Here is an 18,688-nt window from a genome sequence, read left to right on the forward strand (position 1 = left end):
CCAAGACTTTTCTCCAGCCGTCAGGACTACCATCATCAGGTTCTTTCTTACAACTTTGATCAATTTTTTCATACAGATCTGTCTGAAATTTGTTCATGCTAGAATTTTTTCATATGATGATTGATTGTGTTTATTTGATCAATTTGATATGATGATTTTTTCATATGATGCTAGAACTTTTAAGATTTTTTCATATGATGCTAGAATTTTTTCATATGATGATTGATTTTTTCATACAGATTTGTTCAAAAACGTTTATGGCTTTGATTTGAAGAATTGACTTTTTCCAAAAAAAATTCATATGATGATTCTGCAACTTTTTCCATACGACGGCGAATGTATTCTGCAATTTTTCCATGTATACCTAACATAACCAAACAGCACAATATTATGTTCTGCACTTTTTATTTTTTATGTTACGGTTATTTTTTTTATATATATATTATTGTTATTATTTTGATTAAAAAAAACACAATTTTTACTGTTCATTGTTTTTATTTTATATATTATTGTTATTAGTTTGATTCAAAAAATCACTATTATTACTTGTCCTTTCATTATAATGTTATTTATTAGGTTTGATTTTTCTATTGAATTATATATTATATCGGTGTATAGTTGTTATTACACTTTCGACAATTAGAAAATCAGCTATCAAATAATTAGTTTATTATATGTATATATATTAGCGATCAAATGGGAGACTCGCAAGAAAATAATAGAGGAAAAAGTAAAGACAAAGATTATGTAACTTGGACAATGGAGGAAACCAATGAGTTGTTACATCTCTTGGTGGATGCTATGAATAGGGGGATGCGTGATGCTAATGGATTACTTAGCAAACAAACTGTAGAACGGTCAATACTTCCTGACCTAAATGCTAAGACTAGGTTCCCTAAAACTTATACTCACTATTTGAGTCGGATGAAGTGGTTTAAGAACCAATATAACATGATGTCAACACTTATGCGTCACAACTCTGGTTTTGGATGGGACTCAATTGCAAAAACTTTCACCGCTACTGAGGAAGTATGGAAAGATTACTTAAAGGTGAGCTAAGTTCACAATCTTTTAAACATATATAATAGTTACAATTTTAGTACTTTATAATATTTGCAGTATATTAACAATGGTTTTTTTTTAGTCACACCCAAGTCACAACAAACTTCGAGGAAAGACTATGATTGATTATGAGTATTTAAAGATTGTTGTTGGGGGTGGAGTTTCTACCGGGAATAATTCCATAGCGGTAGATCCAGATGATACAGATGCAACAACTTTAGAGCCAGAAAATGCAACAACTTATGAGCCAGAAAATAGAAGTGTTGGGATAGAAGAATTTTCATATGATGCTAATAGTGACACATTTGTCCCTCCAGATAACTATGAACCACAATATCAACCTCCATCACCAAGCCAACCTAGTCCACCATCTCATCCCCCTTTAAATTCAGAGGTTCCCTTAGAAAGACAAAACAGTCACAAGAGAAAGAGATTCGAGTATGGAGGAAGTTATACCACTGTTGGGATCAACAATCAAGACAATGTTATGAGAAACCTTTCTGTTGGCATTGAGACTATTGCTGTGAATTTTGAAAAAATATCTAACATGATGGAGAAAAGAGAAAAAGATAGAGATAGAGATAGAGAGCTCGAGGGTATTATTTGGGAAGTTATAAAAGATATTCCAAATTTGAATGACATGACGCGTTTCAAGACGGCTGAATTGTTGAATACTAAAGCAAAAAAGGACTTTTTCTTAAAGATGTCATCAGAAGAACGCTCATCTTGGATAAAATTCAAGTTAGGGGATGATTAATATTTTGATCATCTATTATTTAAAATATTATGTTAAACATCGTGAGTTTGTTGAACTATAACTTTTGGGTCTCTATTTTGGTTGTACTTTGTTTGGTTGAAGTGTTTTATTTTTTTTTTTTGTCGAATTATCGTGGTTGCATTTTGGTTGAACTATTATGGTTGAAGTATTTGTTTTTTGTGAACATGTTGTGGTTAAACTTTAATTGTATTTATTTTTAAATATGACTTTGTATTAACTTTGATATTACTTTTGATATTGACTTATAACCATGGACATGACATAAAGAACGAAGAAATGGATGAAGATATATATAGTGAAGATACAAATGAAGATATAGATGATGAGGAAACCGATGATGAATTTTATGAAGCCATATACACATATGTGATGGCAATTTATGCTTTAACATACATACTGAATCGGTTTTTGAATATGATGCGTGGTGAACATATTGAGCGTCCATTAACTCGACGGAGAATTACTAGTCGGGGATATGACTATATACACAAAGCATTAAATGATGATCCTGCAATTTTTCGACAAGTATATAGGATGTATCCTGATGTATTTCGAAAGTTGTGCACGATTATAAGAGAAAAAACACCTTTGAAGGATACAAGATTTATTTGTGTTGAAGAAATGCTTGCATCATTCCTACAGATTGTCGGTCAGAATGCTCGATATTGTGTAATCCGCAATACATTTGGCCGGTCACAATTTGCTACAAGTGAAAATTTTCACAAGGTTTTGAAGGCTTTGAACTCATTAGCACCTGATTTGATGGCTAGACCAGGCTCAACTACGCCTGCAAAAATAAGGGAAAGCACAAGGTTTTATCCTTATTTTAAGGTATATATGTGATCATTATCTAATTATAACAAAATTGTAAATATAATTGTGATTATTATAATAATATCGATAATAATTGATATATATATATATATATATATATATATATATATATATATATATATATATATATATATATATATATATATATATATTAGGATTGCATTGGAGCTATTGATGGTACACACATTCCGGCAATGGTAAGAGGACGAGATGTAAGCAGTTATCGTGATCGTCATGGAAATATATCACAAAATGTATTAGCTGCATGCAACTTTGATTTGGAATTCATGTACGTTCTTAGCGGATGGGAGGGTTCAGCACATGATTCCAAGCTATTAAATGATGCGTTGACAAGGAGGAATGGACTTAAAGTACCCCAAGGTAAGTCGTCAATTTTTAAACTGTGTTTTATCTATTTTTAAACTGTGTCAATTGCTAAAAATCGCTTATTTTCTTTCACACAATATTATCGTCAAACTGTAAATTATATATGCTTAACAACTTTTACCAAATATAATATAGGCACGAGAAGAAGCCATTTTCTATTTGTCCTACTGATGAGTACGTCATGTCTTTGACGGTAATTGATATTCTTTAAAAGAGCATGATGATCCATGCATAAAAGATGCATTTTTATAAATAAAAAATATATATTAATTGTGAATATAATTAAGGAGTACTCCAAACTATTAATAAAATATTCATGCCTCAATTGAAATGTCAAACAATGAAAAGACAAACACCTTTCGTTCAACAAAACCTTTTTATAATTATTATTTGATAATTTGGTGTATATATTTTTTCAAAAGATTCTAAATTAATGATTATTTTGGATCGTTCTCTCCTTAAATTAATTTAGAGGATAGTACTAGGATTATGCTAGGGTTGACGTTGATGTGACATTCGGGTGGTCTATTTAGAAAGCTCGAAACGATATGATCTTTTATAGAAAGACATTGGAGGTGGAGCAACTGGTAGATTGAATAAAAACCTCCTCCTTGAAATGCTTTCATGCATGCTAAGAATCATGGTAATCACTGCACCCATAATGAGTGGATAGCATAACTCGTTCTCTATTGGGACTGAAAGTTTTTTAAGCCACTAGATTTGGTCTAGTGGTAAGGTGTTTGGGTAGTATGTTATAGGTCCTAGGTTTGATCCCCAGCTCATTGTAAACAAAAAAAAATTGTTTTGTTTGTGTGGTTGGTAGTCGAATTTTTCATGTGTTTGATCTGTTTTGTTAGTTTTTCTATTGTTTTCCTTAGTTGAGAGAATTATTCTTATATGATTACGTGACTAAATATAATTATTTTAGTCATACTCACAAAATTTTAATTATTCATTTTATTCTTTAAATTACTATTTCATAAATCATCAAAAAATTATCTGAATGTGTTTATATGATATGACCATCAAAATTTTGCTGTAGTTGTGGGGTGCTTCTGACTTGATTTTGGTTTCAACATGTTTTGATGGTTTGGTTGTGGCCACTTGGCCTAGAGAAAGACATTCAAAAATTTAAATCAAAAGTAATATAATCACATCAATTAACATCATTTTATTTCTTTTCTCTTTAATTTTTGCTTGTTTATGTGAGTGTGTCTAACACCTCATATTTATATTTGTGTCTATCAAAGAATTTTCCCTTGGCCTATTATTTGTTTCTATTGTCGACTACGCACCGTACTCTAATTTTTTTTCTTGTACTTTTGGTATCTTTCTATAAAATATTTTTCACTAAAAAACAATTCAAATTTTTCTGTAGCAAAAAATAACAATTGACGTTTTTTTCAAAAATCAGAAATTTATTTGTAAGGCTTATATTATTTCTCTATGTTGGGCTGGCTGAAATATTTTTTCCAATCACAAACTATAAAGAAAAACAATTACTCTCTCAATTCCAATTTAATTGACACAGTTGACTGTTTCACGCATGTCGATGCATAACTTTGACGATTAATATTTTTAATTGTATAATAGTAAAAATTATAAATATTTGATATTTTGACAATACTCATCGAGACGAATAAAACAACATCTTATATGCTAATATTTATTTTTCTTTATTAGTAGAAAAATAAGGTTAAAACAACATGTGTGAATAGTGCACAATAGTCAACTGTGTCAATCAAATTGGGACGGAGGGAGTATCAATTTATTTGAAGACATTTATCTATGAAAATAGTGACAGCCCATATATTGTCTCCCGATCTTTAGCCAGACAGTATTTCTTGTCAAAAAAGAAGTCATAGTATTTATGTTCATAGCAACCATAATAGCAGCACTCAATAATACGTTAAAAAAATTATTATTATTATCACAATTTTTCAGTGGTAGTTACCAAAGAAAAAACAATTTGTGAGTGGTAAATTTGTCAAATGTCAACAACGAAGTTGCAATGAATATTCTGAACTTGGACAAGCCATGTGGGGTCAATAGTTGCGGCCATGCAAAGTTATGTGTTTTTTAACAAGAGAGGAGACAATAGGCGCTTTTGGTATGTCTGCTAGGATTTCATGCATCGGTTAGAGGAGCAGCGATATCATCAATTTGATCCGTAAATAGAGATCTTTATGAGGATTATTCTGTTTGTGGATTTGAAAATGGAGAATTTTTTTACGGGGATGGAGGTGGAGGAAAAAGCTCCCTGAAGGAGGTTTGAGGATGGAGATATGATCTTATTCTCAACCCTGCAGAGACACTGACAATATTCATAATAAAGCGCGCAAAAGCGCTTAAATGAAAAATTAGTTTGTTATATATACTATGATTTCTTCAAAGTTATACGTGGAGAATACATGTATTCCAAAAAGCAAATATTCTTAATAGATTTGAACCAGTTAGCATTGAGATGATGCCAATTTAGTATTTTACATGTTAGTTGAATAAAGAAAAGCCACCAAGAGAAAGATAAGGTTTAAAGCAAGGACCCCACAAAAAGCAACAAATAGAAAATGAGAGTTGGAAGTTGGAAGCGTTGGAACGGCTTACACATAACATAACATAAAGTAGTTTCCACTTGCACATAATCTAACCATAAACCATTGGTGTCAGCAAAGTCAACCCCGTTTTAATTTTGTCTTGTTCTTCTCATAAAAGTCAAAAGTCAAAAACCAAGAACTTTCTCTCATGATCCATTCACACACAAACACACACTAAAACAAACAACCAATATATCATGACACAAAGTGACATATGCTCTACTCTTTTAACTATTTAGGTTATGTTTGTTGAAACAATTCTTTTTGCTATAGTCTTATTGATATTCCCTCCATTTTAAAATGTTTTTCTTAAGAATTTTATATATTTCCTAAATACAAGAAATAGTTTGGATAACAAAAGTTGATGTTTTTAATTTAAAATTTGAATTAAATGCATCAATTTTTATTGATTAAATTTTTTCTTATATTTAAAGTCAATAATAGAGATATAATAAGAAATGTAATGATGTCGTTAAAATATGTGACAATCTTTATTACCAAGTTAAACTTATTTTATTAGTGTAATATTTTAGAAGTAGTGTAAGTATGCCTAATTAATTAGATGGTATAATTAAAAATACAATAATAATTCTATTTTTAAAAAATGTAAATACATTTATTTCTCAATTTTATTATTTATTTTTAATTTTCACCACCAGTATCTGGTCCATTGGATCGCCTAATCTGGTTCGGGGGTCAGTTCTGACATCAAGTGGTTTCAACCACATCCCGATCGCAGTTGCGGGGATCGAATTGGGGTCCTCCATACCAAGTACAGTGTTAATCACCACTTGACCAACTATAACGATTGACATTAAATAAAATGTCAATAATTTATTTTAAGCAGCAAAAGATTTATGCTAAAAAATTATTGACATTTTATTTCATGTCAATTTATATTTATCAATTAATTCAACTGATAATCAAATAGTACAAATTCAATTGACTACTTTATCCGATTTTCCTTTTAACCAAATTATCATACTTATCATCAAATAGTTTATCCGCTACTCCCTTATGTCCTTAATATAAGAGAAATTTTACTTTTTAGATTGATTGAAAATCTAATGTATGTAGTTCGTATTATTGACTAGATATATTAGATTTTCAATGAATTTAAAAAGTAAAGTGTCTCTTATCTTAAAGACCGGAGAGAGTATTTCTTTGTCAAATAAAGCCTTTCTCTAAAGTTTGATCTCTAATAGTAATAGTGCACATAAAAAACATATATCAAAATATGTGAAACCTTAAAAAACATAAATGATAAATCAGTCTCTATAGTTGTTTGCTTAGATTCCATTCGTAAATTATAAAATTAAAAAAATTAAATAAAAAAAAAGACAAAAAAAACAAACAACAACTAGTCTTTGGAACTAGAAGCCATAGACATAGTACATTGCATTGAATAATGGGCGGTTTTGAGTCATAACTTGACAGCTAACATTTCATGTGGAATTTACAATTTGCTTTCACACTTTCATATCTCGCCTCATATTTCTCCCTTTGCCTATACACTTCATTAAACTCTTCACTTTTTTGCAACTTCAACTTGTTCTGTTCCCTCCATCTTGTTCCTCAATTCTTCAGCTAACTCTGTCTTCATGGGTTGTTGCTTTAGTGCTAGAATCAAAGCTGAAAGTCCTCCACGTAATGGTATGTTTCATATCTTTTGTTGCATGTGTTTTTTTCATATAAAAATTGTGTTCTTTCTACTCTTTTCTTTTACCCCTTTGGTTAAAAATTTGATCTTGATCACCTTGTGTTGTGTTTCTTTTGATTAGTTTAAGTGGGTTTTGAATGACTTCAATTTTCTATATGTTTGTGGTTATGATTTGAGTTTAGACTATGAAATTTGAGTGCTTTTGCTTTGGAAGTTATGGTTATGGTATGAACTAGGAAGCAATTTATGTGATTCACTATGAAGGGGAATTTTCTTTAATTGAATCATGGTATTGATTTAGGGTTATAAGATTGTGGGAATTGCTTGTTTTGGAAATTTGCATGATCTATTTTTTGTATGAGAATTTTCCTATTAAGTGTTTTATGATATTATTCTTTTTTTTGTCGAGTAGCCTAGTGGCTAAATATTTCACCGAGGTGAATAAGTGGGGGGTTCGAACCCCAGCTCTTGCATATATAATGCAATGTCTCTACCAACTGAGGTGAGCTCATGGAGACCGTGTTTTATGATCTTCTATCAACCAAAAATTATAGTGTATATTAAGAAGCATAGATAAGCTCAATTAGTAACTAGATTAGAGTGATTAATATTAATATATGTCCTGAAAAGTGGATTCATTTATTTCTTTTGACATGTGTAGGTTCAAGTTCAAAGGACTGTAGCAAAGGAAATGGCTTGAGTCGACGAAGCAGTGGCAGTGGCAAGGTGTCCGCTCCGCCTACTGCTCCTCCAACACCTCGAACCGAGGGCGAGATTTTGAATTCTTCCAATATGAAGAGCTTCACTTTTAGTGAGCTAAAAACTGCTACAAGAAACTTCCGTCCTGATAGTGTGGTTGGTGAAGGTGGATTTGGAGCTGTATTTAAAGGGTGGATTGATGAGCACTCGCTTGTGCCGGTTAGACCGGGGACTGGAGTTGTCATTGCTGTCAAGAAGCTTAACCAAGAAGGTTTACAAGGACACAGTGAATGGTTGGTGAGTGTCTTCTAGAAACCGTTATCTACACCTTGGAACTTTGATCAAATCCTGAGAATTTAAGATAAATTTCTGTTTATGTCACAAATGTGAATTATGAAGTCCAAAAGCTAAATGAAAGTTCAAAACTAAACTAACTACTCGTTCAAAATGTTTGTATTGACAGTGATTTTGATAGAATCACCGTGTGTCACCGTGATTTTGGTGAAAGCTGCATTTCGGAGCTTTGACGAAATCATGGTGCCACCATAATTTCATCAAACTTACGGTGATTCCAAACATACACACTGTCTGTATCGAAGACCAGATGCTCATTTTTTATCAATACGTCACCTATATATAGACAACGATGGCCCCTTCTACTTCGATGAACATGATCACCTAGTCACATGTTGGTCCTCTTCGTCATTGGATTAGATGAGAAATGGCCTATTTAGGCTATACTAAACAAGTTCCACTTTGAAGTAGGAACATTCTAAATTAGTTTATTAGGATGCTTTTGAGAATTTCTCGTTTTGAAATATATGTAGTGAATACAGTTAATGTTTTAGATGATTTCTTCTACTGTTGTAAACTTGTAATTAATTACCCTTTTGCTACAGACAGAAATCAATTACCTGGGACAGCTGCACCATCCTAATCTTGTGAAACTGATTGGTTACTGCTTCGAAGACGATCACCGCCTTTTGGTATACGAGTTTTTGACCAAGGGCAGTTTGGACAATCATTTATTTAGAAGTAAGTTATTGATTTTCCTTCAAGTTTCTCTTACATGTGACACTATTTAATACCTAAAACTATAACTTATCTACTCTTTTTGGAACAGGAGCTTCTTACTTTCAACCGCTTTCTTGGACCATCCGAATGAAGGTTGCTCTTGATGCTGCTAAGGGTCTTGCATATCTTCACAGCGATGAAGCAAAAGTGATATACCGAGACTTCAAAACTTCAAATATATTGCTCGACTCAGTAAGAAAATCTCATCGCTCTCACAATTCAATTGTCAAATGGACTTTCCTGACATTCCTTTTTTTGTTGATAACAGAGTTATAATGCAAAACTTTCCGATTTTGGCTTGGCAAAGGATGGACCAGCAGGTGATTCGAGTCATGTCTCTACAAGGGTAATGGGCACGTATGGCTACGCCGCTCCTGAATATATGGCAACAGGTACAGAATTTTACAAAGTATTTGCGGTCCCTTTAATTTGCAGTACCATGATGTTTCTTTCACACATGACATAATCATGTTTTTATTAAAAACGTCGTGGTCCACCGTGATTTTGTCAAAATCGCCATTAATTCAAACATGCACTTTTTTGTAGAAGAATTCAAACATATGCACTTAGTCTCTAGAAATTATGTTGGTTTGTTTGAAAACATAGCAGTGTAAACTTGACTCTCGTCACTCTAACATGTTTCCATCGACATTGTCTTTTTCTGTAGGTCATTTGACTAAAAAGAGCGATGTGTATAGCTTCGGTGTTGTGCTCCTTGAAATTATGTCCGGAAAACGAGCACTCGACACCAACAGGCCATCAGGGGAACACAATTTAATTGAATGGGCCAAACCTTACCTCAACAGCAAACGCAGAATCTTCCAAGTTATGGATGCTCGCATCGAAGGCCAATACTCATTGCGTCAAGCAGTAAAAGCAGCTAACCTGGCGGTTCAATGCTTGTCGGTTGAACCAAGATTTAGACCGAAAATGGACGAGGTTGTAAGAGCATTGGAGGAACTCCAGGGTTCCTCAGATGACCTGACCGGAAGAGTAGGAAGCTCTCGAGATCAAAATATTAGGAGTGTTCCTAGCTCGAGGAGTAATGGTCCTCGACAACAGAGAAGTAATAAACCAAGTGAAACAATAAATAAATGAATGTTGTAGGTAGATATATGCTTCTGGTTTTGATTGAGTTGGCATATTTGTATATCATGGTGAACTACTGAAGTATATGTGTCTGGAGATATCTGTGATTGTTGTACAGGTTTTTGATTCAGTAATATTATTAAAATTTTCATTTCTTCTTCCATTGTTTTTTCCCTTTGGTGGAGAGAAATGATGCTTTTGAAGTGTGGTTGACTTTTTTTCCTTTAAAAAAAGTGTGGTTAACTTTTGGCTTAACATCAAATCGATTCAAAAAGAAAATAAATCAAATGGATAAAATTGACAATTTTTTTAAAACTCGGTATCCGGTCCAAGGAGTAAGGACCGACTAATTTGAGGGACTAATCCCACCGTCCATTTGTAGGGGTCCCATTTATTTTTTGCTCTGTATGGATTAGCTCACAGAAATTGACACCAGGGAGAATCAAACCTGAAACCTTGAGAAGAATATACTCCAAGTTCTCAAGCCAACACCACTCAAGACAACTCAAGGGGGTTAAAATTAAAATTGACAAATAAACTCACTAGTGAGTGTAATATGAAATTATTCAATCATATGAAATTTTATTTTTTAATATTTTATACCAATACCAGAAATTTATTCTGTTAATTTTTTTTTTTTTTTGCTATTAACCCTCTAGTTATCATGGGAAGTGACCCTGGAGTTTTCTTTTTTACTATCAACTTTTTTTTTTTCAATAATTGACATGTTTTTTCGGTTGTAACAAAATTGAGGAGGTATGGGCTGAAGTGGGGATGTGAAATTTTATTTGGGATAGGTTGGAAATTGTGGATGGTTTTGTTGCTCTCTTTTTCCCAATTGCTAGAGTTGTTGTCCCAACATAATCTACATATGTTTGCAATGATCATGTGGTGTGTTTGTAAGCATATGAATGAGAAACGTTGGAATGGTATCTAGACGAGACCGGCTGTGTCGATCATGCTTGCGCACGACTTGCTGCACCAATGGCAGCTGCCAGCTGGTATGACAGAAGCAGCAACATACAATTGCAGTCACAAGTTCGGACATCAGTGCAGGGACCTTGCACAGCAGTAGCAGCACGATCAGTTGGAGAAAATGCAATGTAGATGCAGCAATTTTCAAATATCAAGGATGTTATAGCGTTGGTATATGTCTAAGAGGCGATAACAATGAGTTTATAGCAGCAAAAAAACAGCTTGGTTTTCTGGCCATCCACAACCACAAGAGGCGGAAGCATGCGGTCTAAGAGAGGTGATAATTTGGCTTGGTGATCGGGATTTAGCGGCGGTGTCTATCGAACTCGATTGTTGTAAGCAAGTTATTGATGGCATCACCCACAATAGTGGTACCAATTTTAAATTATGAGCCATTTTAAATTCTTGTAAAACTTTACTTTCTATTTTTTCAAACTTTAAGATAAATTTCGATAGGTGACAAGTGAACAATGCAACTCATATGTTAGCAAGGGCGTCATTGTTTTATACTCGTTCCCCGTATCATGACGTTATTATTGATGAAATGAATTAATTTGATTTATGCCATGTTCTCTGTCATAGACTTATTTTTTAAGTCTGGGTATGGCCTTTTGAAAACTTAATATGGTCTATTAGTCTGTTTAAAAGTCTATTTCACATGAACATATTTAAATAAATAATTATATTTAATTTTAAATATACTAATGAACTAATAAACCAATGAGATTAAATTTCCTTTTGATATTTAAGCGAATTTGACTATATGTGACATCATATTTCAATTATAGTTTATCCTATATATTAACAATGCAAACCCATTCGTCGAGAACTATTTCAGCCAAAAATCATCCAGTTTTCAAAATACTGAACTCTCCTTGATTGGGCCACTGTTTGTTTAGAAAAAATAGGGTTTTTACTATTAGATTGTACCTCAAAATTCTCATCAATGGATACATCTCTCTCTTTCTCTAGACTCCTCTCTTCTTCCACCACCACATCACTCTTATCTCCCAAAACCAAAACCCTCTCTTCCAATTTTACCCTCCCCCTCAAACTCAACCGTTTCAACCCAAAACCTCTCCGATTTTCCACTTCATCCAAAATCTCCGCCACCATCTCCGTCGGCGACAAACTTCCCGAATCCACCTTCTCATACCTCGACCCCGCCGGCGAAGTCCAAACCATAACAGTTTCCGACCTAACAAAAGGCAAAAAAGCCGTTCTCTTCGCCGTTCCAGGAGCTTTCACACCAACATGCTCACAGAAACACTGCCAGCTTATCATGTGCGGTTGTTCCAGCTTAATAGGGTGTTTTAGATTCGTTTTTCAAAAGCTTTGCGCGCGTAAATTGATTCTGATTATGGGAATACTATGCGGCTTTGTTTCTAGCAATTGGGTAAGAATATATTCTGATTCTTCTTTTCTCTATAATCATTTGAATAAGACTATTCTCAACAGTGTGTTATTGTTTGTGATTCTCACTTATAAATATCCATAATTTCTTTTCTTCTTCCATTGCATTTGAGGCTGAATCAGTCATCCAATTCGATTTCGAAATGGCAACCCAATTTGACATGTTGTGCGATGTTCTTCCTGGGCATAATTCATGGAAGTTCAAAGTTTGTGTCCTCCGTATGTGGGCAATTTCTTCTTTTATGAAGCCTAATGAGTTGAACTCTATGGAAATGGTGCTGATAGATGAGAAGGTTTGTTCGTAATATTTGGTTTGTTTGCTAATTCATAGAATTGATTATTGTGTATGATTATTTTTTTTGGTTTTGTTTTGATATGTTTCTCGTGTTCTTGGTGATGGTTGATCTATAAATAACGAAACTTTGAATAATACACAGGGAGGTAAGATTCATGCCTTGATAAGGAAAGAATTGGTTTACCTATTCCAGAATAAATTAAAGGAAGGGGAAGTTTATAAGCTATCAAACTTTGATGTTGTTCCAGTCGTTGGATTTTATCATACAACTCTGCATCCTTACAAATTGATTTTTCGATCGAATACCAAAGTTCAGAATTTTGCGAGTTCTGATATTCCTATTTTGGGATTTTCTTTCACCGATCTTGCTGAAATGGCTAGCTACTCTGTTAACTATGATTACCTAATAGGTAATTTTGATTTGAAGAACCTTACAAATTTTGTAATTTTCATCGATTAATGGTCATTGTGTATCAAGTTATTTGTTTCTTATGTCATTGTGTTGATGTCATTGGTTTAATCTCTGGTATATCAAATGAGAGGGAGTATATTCGTGCTGGCAAAGTCATCAAGATGGTTGTGCTTGAACTTACAGACAATAGGTAATACCAAGTTTAAGTCGGTTAATATTGGTTTTTGCCTAAATTTATTTGCACACTAAATTTTCAATCGGATCAGTGGTAAATGTGAATGCGCGTTGTTTGGTGATCATGTTGATGAGTTGCAAAGATTAATTGGTAATTGTCCTTCCGGTCTCCACGTTGTTGCACTACAGTTTGCCAAAGTTAAAATATTTAGAGGTGAGTGTTTGTTATTTTAGTTCTTTTCTCTTAGTTGTGGTTGTACAAGTGTGTAATAATATCCCTTTTTTTTCTTCCAATCTTTTCCAATCATAGGGAAAGTTTCCATTCAAGATGTTATGAATACCACAAGGATTTTTCTTGACCCTGAGATTAAAGAGACATCCGAGTTAAGAAAGGGGTATGCTATTGTTGTCTTGCCAATCTTAATGTATGCACTGGATTTTTCTCATTGCTATCTTATATGTTTATGTTTTATTTTTATTATATAGGTTAGCCATTGCTGGTATGTCAAACTCCGAAAAAAGTATTGAGCAAATTAATGCTATGAATGAGGTTGGAGTGTTTGATGTCTGCAAAGAGAATCCAATTGTTGAACTTTTTGAGTTAGAAGACGTTGAGTTTAAGGGCAATGATTTAGCTGAGTTTGTTGCATCTCATGAGGAAAGGTTGGCTTCAGTGCCTTCTGGTTGTGGATGTGTTGTTCCGCTGAAGCTAAAAAAGAGAAGGTGGAGGGGAAAGATGAATCTGATGATGCAACTTGCCAAGTCTATTGAAATTTTGTTCAAAAGAGTTATGCACTGTGATTCAAATCCGGAGATTTTGTTCGTTTCAAAACTGATAGCCACATAAAATAAGTGTGATAAAGGATATCACATGTTATCTCAAGCCTTTTAATTAATTATTTTTTTGCCACATGCCTTTTAATTATTTAGAGTTTGACTTATATGGGATATGGTGACATTATAAATTATAAAATTCATGTGTTTATTGTTAATTAGTAAATCTACATTGCTTGTCTGATGATATGATTTCTTCTTATTTAGTCTCCCTAGGCTATGTGTTAGTCATACCCCAATTAAAGACTTTTCCTCACCAAAAAAAATAAGACTGATTTTAAAGTAAAGACTATAACGGTAATTGTTCTATCCAACGGTAACATCCATCCCTTAATAGTAACAATATATTATTTTTTTTTGAATGGCATATAAAATATATATAATAAGGACGAAAATACAGTCAATACAAAAAAACCAAGAGTATAAATACTCTTCATAATAAAACAATAAGAAACAACTAAATAGTAACAATATATTTCATTTCAATCTAATAAATTTAGAGATATTTAAAATAGTTTATTTTGTTTTCTTAATGGCAAAATATCTTTTATTAGGGTACTTCTTTTCTTATTATCACTTGCTTCCTTATTATTTTTATTATTAATTATGAAGTATTTGGAACATAATTATATTTAATTTTAGTAGAATGGACAGATAAACCAACATAATTATGTTTATATTATATTGATTTATCTGTACATTCTACAACGGTAATAAACAGTAACAGTGTCGGTAAATTTACTATTCACCAACGGTACGATTTATCATTTAACAGTAACTTTATTCATTATAAAAAGATATATGTTTTTTCAGTAATCACATATCATTCAGCATTTTCATGATGTCTAAGCTTATACTATTCGTCATCACTCTTCTTTCTTTTCTACTTTTATTTATTGATGTGATCAAAGTTGAAGAAATAGGTTACTTTTTACTGATAATTGATGTAATTACCGTCATACCCTTATTAATTTTAGCTTGGATTGCTCATTATGCTTGGATGAATTGATTATTGTCAAGTAATGTATTCTACTTATTACTTTATTTTAAAGGAATATATTCTTTTTAAGTGATTCTGATTCTCCCATTTTATTCTGATTCTATTCCGTTTATATTCTCATAAAAAAAATTATTTATATGATAATGATTATTCTTAGTTATTTTAAAAAGAATATATTCTTTATAATTATATTCATTATATTTTGATTCTGATTCTCTAATTTTATTCTGATTCTATTCCATTTATTTCTCATAAAAACTTTGATTTATATTTTTATCTCATTTCTTCGCACCTCATCTTATAAACCAACTTAAAATTTTCGTATAAAAATGTTTAATGTTTTTTTTATTCTATTGGAACATTCCAAACAAATATTATTTTATATAGAAACATTACTAAAATGAGATAACAAACAATTGTTAACTTTTACATTTAAACTGGCCATTATACATCACGGCCCACGTGAACCCCATCCACAAATCAGAACCGTACGACTATGTTCAAGAGAATATGGTTGGAAGGCCAAATACAGCTTTATTATTTCTCCAGATATGGATTTTTTTTCCGATTTGTTCTATAAAATTTGTTGGGTTTTCTTTTTTTATTTTTATAATTACGTTATAGGAATGCTAAATTTTGCTAAACAAAATCATTATTTGGAGAGAGTATTAATAGACAGATAAATGATTTAATTGATTAATAAGTAATTATGTTTAATTAGACTTAACAGTAATTATTGATTTCGTAATGTCCCCGTTTGACATATTTATTTTTTACTTTTCTACATCTCTTTAAAAGAAATAGAGAAGTAAAAAATTATATTTGGCCTTATTTCTACTTAGAAGAATTAGAAAAATAAAATAAAGAAGTATAAAACAACGAGAAGTTAGTTCGAGCACAATTTTTTACTGATTTACTACTTATAAGGAGAAGAAAAAAAGTGAAAAATGAGTAGGATCAAACTGTATCTATGTTTAATTGTATTATTATTTATTTTATTCAATTGAAAAAATTAGCTTTGCGTACTCTCTATTCTTTTTTATATTAAACTAAAAACTGACATTCAGGGGCTGTTTGAAGAAAAATTGATTTAATAAAAAAAAATTGTCAAGATTATTTTCTTACGTTACATTCCCCCCTTCATCTAACTCGAACCAAATAGACTCTCAAATAACAAATTTATTAAGGGAAATACCATTTTGGATATTTTCTAGGATACATAGAGGGATCTGGATTTCCTGCAGTGTATTTTGCACGCAGTTTCACGTTGTTTTGGATTTCGGCCGTTAGATTAAAATTAGACGTTCCAGATTATATATTAATAAAATCAATTGTTTGTAATCTGAACCATTCATTTATGATCGGACGGCTGAGATCCGAAACCGCGTGAAACTGCGTGAAAAATTTACTGCACGGAATCCTATTCCATACATAGAGGGGTTGGTTTTGATCGATCATTAATAGCTCAGCTACTTATATATGTTTGTAGGTTTTTTTTTTAACCATGGTAGATTTTAGTTTCGTTTATGGGATATTTGTTGGTATCGATTATATATACAAGATTATGATCGAATGACACCAAGATTTAAAAATTAATTTCACAACAAATTTCATCCGTTGGTTTCATTTGATCCAAATGTTTAAATCTATTACTAAACAAAACATGTGGACCAAATCGTACCCTATCATCTATAATCAATAACAAATATTTTATCATTAAAATCGCAATTATACTACTTCCTTATTTGCTTCCTTATTTTGGTAGCATGACTTATGTTTTTCAAGTTCGAATCACAGGAATGCCAAACCTCGTGCTTTAGTTTGTCCCATGACTATTTTTAAGAAAAATTATTAAATTTGTCATATGCCTTTCTGAATCATCCATAGCTGATAATTACCTTCTTTTATTTCATGTTTATTAAAATTGTATTTAAATTAAATTTTATGAAAATAAAACTCATTGCTCTTATAAGAGAGAGTTCATAAAAAAAACGAAGAGACAACTAATAAAGAATACTAATTAGTAGTAAAATAAAAACGAATTAACACTACGAAACCAGTAGGAAATTCCATAATTTAAGCTCTGCTATGTTTTTATGAGCTAATAAAAAAAATAGAGGAAATAAAAACGGAAACACGGATAATGAATTTATGATGATAATTTTTCTTTTAATTAGATGATAGAGAGAGTATTTGGTGGTCCACAAATCCTAGCTCAATTGGCAGAAATGCCGAAATTGCTAGTGTCGGACGTCGGGATCGGGGTTCGAACCCTGGTCACTCCACTTTGTGTGTGTGAGTTTTCATTGGCTTTGCACCGGTGTAATTTATATATATATATATATATATATATATATATATATATATATATATATATATATATATATATATATATATATATATATATATATATATATATATATATATATATATATATATATATATATATATATATATAATTCAATAGTATTTGATTGACATAAACAGTATTATTTATTCCAATCAACGACTTAGCAGATCAATATTTTTCCATTCAACTATACCAATTTCTGAAGGTGTGAAAACACAAGAAGGGGGGGGGTTGAATTGTGTTTTAGCTAAGTTAAAACTTTTTCAAGTTCTTAACTCAACTACGTTAGCAGCGGAAAAATAACACAATAAATAACAAGATAGAGAGAGAGAAATCACACAAGCAATTTATACTGGTTCCTCTCACAAAACGAGAGTAGTCCAGTCCCCTTGCACTTCCAAGGGTGTTCACTATAATCACACAAGATTACACCTGCTCAAGCACACAAGCAAGAGACTTCTCAACAATGCTCAAGCACACAAGCTTAAGACTTCACACTTAAGCACACAAGCTTAAGTCTCACACTTAAGCACACAAGCTTAAGTTACACACGTAACAATAAAGTATATAAAAATATACAAGTGCTCTTAGATGAACCTAAAGAGAGCAAATACAAGTATTACAGAGTATTTGGCTAAAGTGCAAAAACACTTGAGAAAGGTTCAGAGCTTGTATATCACAGAGTTCAGAGTTTGTTCAGCGCACGTTCAATTCTTGATAATTGTCTTTTTGATGTAGCTGAATCTTCTAGTATATATACTACTAGAAAAGAGTCGTTGCAAAAGGAGCCGTTGGAGTTGATAACCTTTTGTCTTCAAGCAGTCTGTCTTGATGCAGTTTGGTTGTATCCAAAACTAAGAAAGAGTTTCAGTTACTTTGACTACTGCAGAGAGGACTTTCCTTATTCAGCTAACAAAACTGAAGACCCACGTTCTCAAGATAGGACAGACAAAACAGAGCTAGCTGAGCTGATCAGACTTGAAAGGTCCTTTTCTTCATTGGTAGAAGAGTTGACTAACGAAGGAATCTTTACAGCTTTGAAAGAGATCTTCAGAGTT

General features: G+C 32.2%; 4 protein-coding genes across 4 annotated transcripts; all 4 read left to right on the forward strand.

The window, feature by feature from the left end:
* The first annotated feature begins 639 nt into the window (after positions 1-639).
* On the forward strand, positions 640-1,905 carry LOC123920484 (uncharacterized protein At2g29880-like). The gene is made up of 2 exons (XM_045972748.1): positions 640-1,050; positions 1,145-1,905. Exons 1-2 carry the CDS (start codon positions 697-699, stop codon positions 1,817-1,819), a joined length of 1,029 nt encoding a protein of 342 aa, XP_045828704.1. The 5' UTR covers positions 640-696; the 3' UTR covers positions 1,820-1,905.
* Positions 1,906-2,266: 361 nt separating this feature from the next.
* LOC123922620 lies at positions 2,267-3,962 on the forward strand. The gene is made up of 3 exons (XM_045975317.1): positions 2,267-2,671; positions 2,830-3,055; positions 3,940-3,962. The coding sequence occupies exons 1-3, from the start codon at positions 2,375-2,377 to the stop codon at positions 3,960-3,962; spliced, it is 546 nt and encodes a 181-aa protein (XP_045831273.1). The 5' UTR covers positions 2,267-2,374.
* Positions 3,963-6,947: 2,985 nt separating this feature from the next.
* Positions 6,948-10,340, forward strand: LOC123921802 (receptor-like cytoplasmic kinase 176). The gene is made up of 6 exons (XM_045974483.1): positions 6,948-7,308; positions 7,977-8,311; positions 8,914-9,049; positions 9,138-9,280; positions 9,357-9,480; positions 9,756-10,340. The coding sequence occupies exons 1-6, from the start codon at positions 7,257-7,259 to the stop codon at positions 10,184-10,186; spliced, it is 1,221 nt and encodes a 406-aa protein (XP_045830439.1). The 5' UTR covers positions 6,948-7,256; the 3' UTR covers positions 10,187-10,340.
* Positions 10,341-12,430: 2,090 nt separating this feature from the next.
* On the forward strand, positions 12,431-14,293 carry LOC123922621 (replication factor A protein 1-like). The gene is made up of 6 exons (XM_045975319.1): positions 12,431-12,858; positions 13,003-13,270; positions 13,339-13,462; positions 13,539-13,660; positions 13,757-13,841; positions 13,933-14,293. Exons 1-6 carry the CDS (start codon positions 12,709-12,711, stop codon positions 14,291-14,293), a joined length of 1,110 nt encoding a protein of 369 aa, XP_045831275.1. The 5' UTR covers positions 12,431-12,708.
* The last annotated feature ends 4,395 nt before the right edge of the window (positions 14,294-18,688 follow it).

This window comes from Trifolium pratense, linkage group LG4 (assembly GCF_020283565.1).
Source record: "Trifolium pratense cultivar HEN17-A07 linkage group LG4, ARS_RC_1.1, whole genome shotgun sequence".
In the NCBI taxonomy this organism is placed as follows: domain Eukaryota; kingdom Viridiplantae; phylum Streptophyta; class Magnoliopsida; order Fabales; family Fabaceae; genus Trifolium; species Trifolium pratense.

Excerpts from the sequence above, each read along its gene's own strand:
- LOC123920484 (XM_045972748.1), top strand. The coding sequence starts at position 697 with ATGGGAGACTCGCAAGAAAATAATAGAGGAAAAAGTAAAGACAAAGAT. Across the intron at positions 1,051-1,144 it reads TATGGAAAGATTACTTAAAG|TCACACCCAAGTCACAACAA; the intron begins GTGAGCTAAGTT and ends GTTTTTTTTTAG.
- LOC123922620 (XM_045975317.1), top strand. The coding sequence starts at position 2,375 with ATGTATCCTGATGTATTTCGAAAGTTGTGCACGATTATAAGAGAAAAA. Across the intron at positions 2,672-2,829 it reads GGTTTTATCCTTATTTTAAG|GATTGCATTGGAGCTATTGA; the intron begins GTATATATGTGA and ends TATATATATTAG. Across the intron at positions 3,056-3,939 it reads TGGACTTAAAGTACCCCAAG|TTGAGAGAATTATTCTTATA; the intron begins GTAAGTCGTCAA and ends TGTTTTCCTTAG.
- LOC123921802 (XM_045974483.1), top strand. The coding sequence starts at position 7,257 with ATGGGTTGTTGCTTTAGTGCTAGAATCAAAGCTGAAAGTCCTCCACGT. Across the intron at positions 7,309-7,976 it reads TGAAAGTCCTCCACGTAATG|GTTCAAGTTCAAAGGACTGT; the intron begins GTATGTTTCATA and ends TGACATGTGTAG. Across the intron at positions 9,050-9,137 it reads GGACAATCATTTATTTAGAA|GAGCTTCTTACTTTCAACCG; the intron begins GTAAGTTATTGA and ends TTTTTGGAACAG.
- LOC123922621 (XM_045975319.1), top strand. The coding sequence starts at position 12,709 with ATGGCAACCCAATTTGACATGTTGTGCGATGTTCTTCCTGGGCATAAT. Across the intron at positions 13,271-13,338 it reads TAACTATGATTACCTAATAG|TTATTTGTTTCTTATGTCAT; the intron begins GTAATTTTGATT and ends TTGTGTATCAAG. Across the intron at positions 13,661-13,756 it reads CAAAGTTAAAATATTTAGAG|GGAAAGTTTCCATTCAAGAT; the intron begins GTGAGTGTTTGT and ends TTCCAATCATAG.